This window comes from Anarrhichthys ocellatus, unplaced genomic scaffold, assembly GCF_004355925.1.
Source record: "Anarrhichthys ocellatus isolate YVR2014 unplaced genomic scaffold, GSC_Weel_1.0 scaffold115, whole genome shotgun sequence".
Taxonomy (NCBI): domain Eukaryota; kingdom Metazoa; phylum Chordata; class Actinopteri; order Perciformes; family Anarhichadidae; genus Anarrhichthys; species Anarrhichthys ocellatus.
In genome coordinates this window covers 64,900-72,208 of record NW_022280145.1, presented here as the reverse complement: position 1 = coordinate 72,208, position 7,309 = coordinate 64,900, and the positions used below count along the sequence as shown (strand labels likewise).

Genomic DNA, 7,309 nt, shown 5'->3' with positions numbered 1-7,309 from the left:
TGTGTGTGTGTGTGTGTGTGTGTGTGTGTGTGTGTGTGTGTGTGTGTATATATATAACTGAAAACTAGAAACAAACTGGGCCAAAGTAGAAGAACAACCCTCAGTGGGCAATTTCCCCTCTACTTTAGTTCCCTCTCGTCTACCTGAGCTTTATTTTACAGTCTCCTGTAATTGACCTCCTTTACTATGGGACCATTAAGCAGTCTTTTAGTTTTTGTGTTTGTTTCCATGTACATTGTACATGTACAACAGATCTGCACATACACACACTCGCACACACCTGACTCGCTCTCTGTTTTGATTTCAAACAGAAATCTCTTGCTGCCCAATAGTTAAAGCGTTAGCATGCACCGCTCTAGACCTGGAGGCTGCGGTGAGTCAGTACCACTCATCTATATCCTTTAATGTAATACTCCCCAGCATGTTGGTGTCTGAATGTGTATTCTCATTGCCCCAAGCATTCATTCACTCAGCATTGACACAGAAGGGATTTTTAAGACTTGAAATTCAGCTTGGTATGGACATATATTTGGTTTATTGTTTTGATCAACAAAACACACACGTTTGCTTCTGTGAGTAAAGCGTGACAGGTCTATCTCTACAGAAGGTGCAGTGGTGAAGGCTCAGCTTTCTGGAACAACGTACATCACCTCTGGACTTGGATTGAATTCCTCCAGATGCTTCCATGATGTGTCTGATCCATTTTGTCTTCTTATCGGCCTTCTCACCATCTCAGAAAATATCAAATATCTATAATATCTGTCGTTTTAAATTCTCAAAAAAAAAACTTTTGCAACAAAGATACATTTTCAGTGTGATGATCTTCTTTGTTATATTGTTTCTGCCTCTTTGTCTGATACACGTGTCTCTGTTTGAATTAGAGTAATGGAACACATTCATATACACATAGCCATCTCCATACACATCTCCCCCAACGTTAAACTCTCCCCTCTTCACCCACAACAAGGTGCTTTAGACTGCTGGCCAGACGAGGCCGGCTGCCTGCCCACAGACCTCCCTTTCAGCCCCAGCGTTTCCACGGTGATCAGTCGCCACGCTGGCCATCTCGCCGTTAGCCCCGACGACCCACCCGAAAGTTGGCCTATCAGAGAGAGCACTGCCTATGCTGGGGGCGACGAAAGGGAGGGAGAAGGTTCAGACCGAAAACAGAAGAAGAAGAAGAAAAGGCGACAGAAAGATGAGGGATCTTATGAGCCCCTCGAGAGCAGGGCTCACCCTGAGGTGCAAACGCAGGGAGAAAACACTCCCCCAACAGAGGAGTTCTACAACCGGATTGGCCCAAGGCGGGATAGAGGAGACGGTGGCTGGGAGGAGCAACTTGGGAAGAGTGGAGGCCGGGGGAAGAAGGGTAAGAGCAGGAAGAAGCTTCCGGAGGAGTGGGGAGTGACGGCAGAACCGTCTGTCCCTTCGGCTGCAGCGACCTCTCAAATTACAGAGGAGGTGATGATGGATGTAGGGAGTTCTGTTCAGGCAAATACGGAGGCCTCGTTTGCGGACAAGGATGCCAGCCAAAGTTTCTGGAAAAAGGATGTATTCCCCGAAGAAGGCCTGGTCCCTTCCCCCCTGTCTCAGGACATATTCTCACCAGCAGTTGCTTCCATGAACCCACTGGTGCTGAACAGCGAGCTGAAAGCCACAGCGGCTCCGTTCACCATGCCCTCCGCCACCAACAGTGCAACACTAGGCTCCCTCCCCATGGCTCCTCGCCCTGGTGATCCATTCGACCTCCTGATGGATACTGAAAATGCAAGCTCAGGCAACAGCAGCCAGGTCTTTTCACCCGGTGGTGACATGGTTGAAAGTTCCCTCCAAGAGCCTTGTGTGCGTGGCACGCCTGAGGGAGACACCTCTGCTTTCAGCCCCGCCTCCCAGCCAAGCCCACGCCTTTCCCCGAAAGGCGAGGTGTTAGCCTCGGCCCCACCTCTCTCACCCTCAGATGCTTCATGGCTCCTGAACGACTCCAACATGAGCAGCAACAGCGAGCTATTTGACTTCAGTGAGGTGAGCGCTTCAGATCATCCTTCAACCTTGGGGCTGTCCTTTGACACTCCTAGCCCAGCCCCTCTCCGCTCCCCCAAAACCACAGCGCAGGAATTCCAACCTAAAGAGCATAAAGATGCCAAATCGGCCCAGAAGCAACCCAAGAAGTCTCGTTCTTCATCCTCCTCCTCTGTAAAGAGTCCCACCTCCCCAGGGACAAAGAATTTCCCTCGACAAGCATCCCCAGCCACCAGCCCCTCCTCCCCTCCACCAGTAAGCCCAGGATCTGGTCTTAACCCTACAGCTAAGCCCTTCTTTCCCAGCTTTGCTGATTCCATGGAAGAACCAGCTGTGGTCCCTCCAGTTGCCCCCATCATCGAAGGTTGGTTGCAGTCAGCCCGGGACAAAATAGAAGTTAATCATATAGTAACTAAAGAATAATCACGAATGGTTTATTATCATGCATGGTGCTTTCATCCAGTTAGAGTCTTGCAGATAATTGCAACCTAATTCAAATGCCATTTTGGGCAAAATCGATTGCTTGGGTGTCTTGTACTCATTCGGGGTTAGATGAATTATCAAACGCTTGCATGGACACATTTGTCTATAAACATGGCTGGGGCTCTTTGGCTTGTCGAATTTGGACTGTTTCTGAGTGACTAACGCATGGGCTCAAGTGTTGACCAATTGAGGCTGTGGATTGGCTTGACTCTAATCTGTGAGTATCTCAATTCCAAATGATGCACTGCTGGGATGTTCTCATAATTAACAGTGTTGCTGTTGACGGGTGTGCTACTACTAACCAATCACGGAGTCTTTCTCCTTAGCGACACCCTCAACAAATCCAAACCAACCTTCTCTTTCTCTCTCCTGTGCAGGTGATGTGTTAACACTGTAATCATGCTCTGTTTCCTTAGCACACAGGGGGGAGGTGTCACTCTATGTTCTCTCTCGTGTGTCCAATTAACGCCGTTTTCCTCACTAGCTGCCTGTTTCTTAACAACTTCTCCCAGAAAAGGATGTTGAAGGAAAAGGTTTTGTTTTGTGTCACGTTAACACTCCCTCTGTTGTCACGCATCAACAGTTCACATTCTGTTGTGTCTCCTAAGTAGACATAACCTTTCAAATACATCAAATGCTAATTGTTGTTTTTGTCGATTTTACTTCCATGTTCTGTGATGACTGCTACCTTGGCTCCTCCTCCATCACAGGTGAGTCCTATTTTAATTCCTTGTGGCTTTGTTGTATTTTTGTTATCCATCATTGTTAATCCCAGTTGTCACTGGGATGATTATAGAATGATGCAGACAGATGAGTTCAAAATTCCTCTTTCTGAATTTCATGGTTAGTATTTGAAAGCTCAGGAGACATCTGAAGAGTGTCTTTTTGGTGACGTTAGGATGGAATCTCTGGCTTCATCGAGCCATAAGGTGCGATGTGCACGTGAGCAGGTTGCTCCACAGCTGTTGTGAGACTTTGTTTTCCAACCCGTACCTATGATTATGAGCTTTAGGTGATGAAGAAGAAAAGTCAATTGACCCTTTGCTAAGTCATAGCGTAGCAATGGCCAGTCCCGAACACAACCTTTTTTAAGTTGTGTTTTGGGGCATATGACAAGGATAAAGTTTGTTACGGGCCCTGGGGCAAACAGGCTGGAGGAATGAAATATCCCATCTGGCCTGGGGATGCCTTTGGGAGAGGGAGGAGCTAGGAGAAGGATATCTTGGCCAACTTGCTAGTTGTGTAGCAGTGTGACTCATTAAGAAGAGGTTTCGGCAGACTGGGGAATAATAACGTTTATGCCGCAGATAAGCGGTTAAAAATAGAACAGTTTGACTAAAATCAGTGTTAAAAGATTGAAGAGAGAGTCAAAAGGGAGCTGTTGATCAACGTCATGTCCAGCTCTTGTTTTAGCGTCGAATGAATTTGTTGCACTGTTACTCGTTTCGGAGAGTTTTCTGCAGACTGGGAAATAATAAGTTTACAGGAAACCGAAAATAGAATAGATTGACACTTTGTGCTTAAGTGTGTGGGCAGACGTGTGGATGTGAGCTGTATATGTTGAGTGTAAGTGTAAGTGCATTTCGGTGTTGTGCATTTGTGTGTATCCATGAGTGTGTGTGTGTGTGTGTGTGTGTGTGTGTGTGTTGCTGGGATTTATGGAGATGCAGAGTTCCAGTGGAATCATTTCCTCTCAACACTTCCTGTCTCTTCCTCGCGTTGGAGGCTGTGACGAGGACTGAGCAAGCCTGCAGCTCTCCACAGGAACAGCAGAGTGTCAAACATTACCATTCGGCAGCTTTGATCAATACCTTCCGCAAGAACAGGAAGGGCTCGCATTTAGTGGTTTTTTCCACTTCCATGTCGCATGGATGAAAATATATTGCAGCTTTGTGGATGTAAAGTAAATGTCCTTTATGCGCACATTGTTTTTTGTCTGGATTTTGGGTTACGTGTGTGTGTGTGTGTGTGTGTGTGTGTGAGTGTGCTGGCGCTTGCGTGAGTGTGCGCACGCTTGTAAAAACGTGTGTACACACGAGAGAAAGAGAGCACGACAGAGTGCAGCTGTCTCTGTCTTGGCCTCTGTGTAATGAGACCAGGGGTGGGTCTCTGTCACCAAGAGTGGTATTTAAGCCTTGTACAAAAGATAAGAAGCCACGTGGAGCACAGTAAAGAGCAACGCTTTGGAGGGTCACAGACAGGGGAGTACAGTACAGCGAGGAAGAGGGGGGTGCACATAGAAAGAAAAGGCTAAATCCATAATAAATTGGAGTTGGAAACAAAGAAAGGCTTTGGGATACTTCTGAAACATATTGTCTGTGTACCACAGGTAGAGAGAGGGATAAAGGGTGAGGAGAGGAGGAAGACTTGAGGTGGATAAAGGAATATGAAGAGTTGAAAAGAATGCTGACAGGGAACGGATAAGGATTATTTATAAACCCTTCTTGTAATGGCAGAGAGATATACAGGAGTCAAAGCGAGAGGGAGAAGCCCGGATAGAGATAGAGAACGATGTAAACCTGAGGGAGGGGGATGTTTCAAACACTGAGGGAAAAGATAGAGGGAGGTTCAGAGAAGTACTGAGCCTCTAGAGCAGGGGTGTCAAACTCATCTTCACTCCGGGCCACATCAGCATCACGGTTTCCCTCAAAGGGCCGGTTGTAAATGTAAGATGGTGTAAATGTAACTTCTCCTAACATATTGGTAAATAACTGTCTCTACATTTGATTATTGTTTATTCAAATATAATAATATTGTACATGCAGTTATATAAATGTACCAACACTGCTCCTTCTCTCTCAGACTGAGCTAAATCACAGGTGCCAGCCGGTATAAAGACCACAAATATACCTCCTCTGTGGACCTGCCTCCCTGCTCAGACACACATACAGTACACATCTGAGTCATCCAACTATTTGAGGACAAACACAAATCCTCAAGAGGCAGGCATGCGTGAATATACTGTATCAGCGGTCTATTTGAACCACATAGTGCTTTTCACTGTTGTTTGGGCTCATTTCATTGGGGAGCAGGCTGTTAGATGGTAGCCCAGAAGGGACATTTGCACAGTATGGCCCCATCACTCAACTGGGGTGAACTAATGGCTTTAGACGGCGTTGGGGGAAGTGTTGGGTTTTCGCCTCGTTGGCGCCATTGGAAAGTACGACAGCTAACTGTGGGACAAGACCATGAGTCACTCTGTTTTCAGAAGGTGCACCATGCTTCAGCAACAGATTGAACCCATAGAGAGATGGCTCCGGGCCAGCAGTGTGGGCTGTGCTTAACGCTTCATACATTTTGATATTAACCTTTTAAAAAGGCAGTTGTAGTTCGCAACATTCTCTGAGTTTGAAATTTGTCTTCTGCATGGAAAACTGCTCTGAATGTGCAGCACACATGTTGTATTCATGCTGATTTTGTGAGATTTATTGTGAGTATGTCGGCTTTTAGGTTTTTAGGAAATAGTCATTACCCGTTTCATGCTTCAACAGTACTTGAATAACTCCATAAGAGTATATTCCTGTTTCCAATAATAACCCTTTTAACTTCTAGGAATCAATTGCAATCCTGCTGGTTGAAGCAGCACCCAAACCATCTTATTACTGTTGTGCGAATTAGCCAAAGATGATCTTTCTTGATTGTTTTCTTCCACCCTGTTCAGACTTCCAGAACCACAGAGCACGTCGTGAAACTGTTGTGACAGGCTGGATACCAACCCCCATCACTGTTAAACAAAACTTTAGGAGTTGAATTTGGTGGAGTTGCCCTTAAATGTATTATTCTACTACACTCTATTGCAGTCATCCCATCTGACAATTGTGATAAGAGGCCCCTTTGCCAGAAGTTTACTCCAAACTAAACAAGACTTTGCAAGCACTCAATACCATCTATATAGTCTATACACATATAATTAATCTCCTTTGTGCTCTTCTGAAGCTTTTTCTCCTAAAAAGAAGTTGACCTGATTTCCAATTTAGTATAGGGACTTGATGTTATGAGCTTTGCTTAGGCAGCAGGTTACAGAAGGAAACAAACAAATGCAGATTCTTCATTACAGAAGGGCCAATGTTGGAACCTATCGGCTGTCGTGGTTTAGCCTCTGGGGACAACGACCAATGTTTCTGGGGATCTGGTGGAGCCAACAGATATCAGGATCAAGATTTCCTCTTTCGTGCGCCGGTCATTGTTTACGGTCCTATTAGCAACTCCAGACGCGAGAATTGGAGTTGAGCTTTGTTTCACAAGTAGCCAGTTTACACTCATTTAACAGTTTATTTTGTATCTTACAGGAGCACAAGCTCTTCGTTTTGCTTCGCCTCTTTTTGTGCTCCACACGGACTGTTTACTGTTTATGCAACCAAAGCCCGCTCAAAGGTGATTGGTCAATACTACTCGGACTACAAGCGGAAAACAGAACGCCTCCGATACCCAAATCTTGTGCCGATATCTCTTTATAGAGACCACAGAGGGGCACACTGAAAAAAACAACAGCGTTGGATGTTCAGAGATTTAAAACAATGCACGGGTGTGAAATGAATAATAATTATTGTCTCTCAGATGGGTGGAAAAGCAAGATGTTGTTACGCCACCGCAGAACAAAGTATCTTTCCCCGAGGCAACTCGCATCACGAACGCTTCACCAGAAGCTTTTACTGCTCAGACAGATGATCAGAGCAGGCAGCGCTGTGCACCGCTCGCCCTTTATGCCTCAGCAGCTGATGGAGCGTCTGATAGAACTGTGCCAGAAGAAAAAGCTCTGATTGGAGGGAAACACACATACACACACATACACACACACACACACACA

The 7,309-nt window shown here is 45.8% G+C and overlaps 1 protein-coding gene across 1 annotated transcript in view; it reads left to right on the top strand.

Annotated features, from left to right (window-relative positions):
• Positions 1-7,309, top strand: part of LOC116399549 (microtubule-associated protein 4) — an 88,076-nt gene that overhangs the window by 24,740 nt on the left and 56,027 nt on the right. The window contains exon 5 of the mRNA XM_031876775.1: positions 968-2,383. Within this exon, the coding sequence (XP_031732635.1) occupies positions 968-2,383 (1,416 nt within the window). The remainder of the gene's footprint in view (positions 1-967; positions 2,384-7,309) is intronic.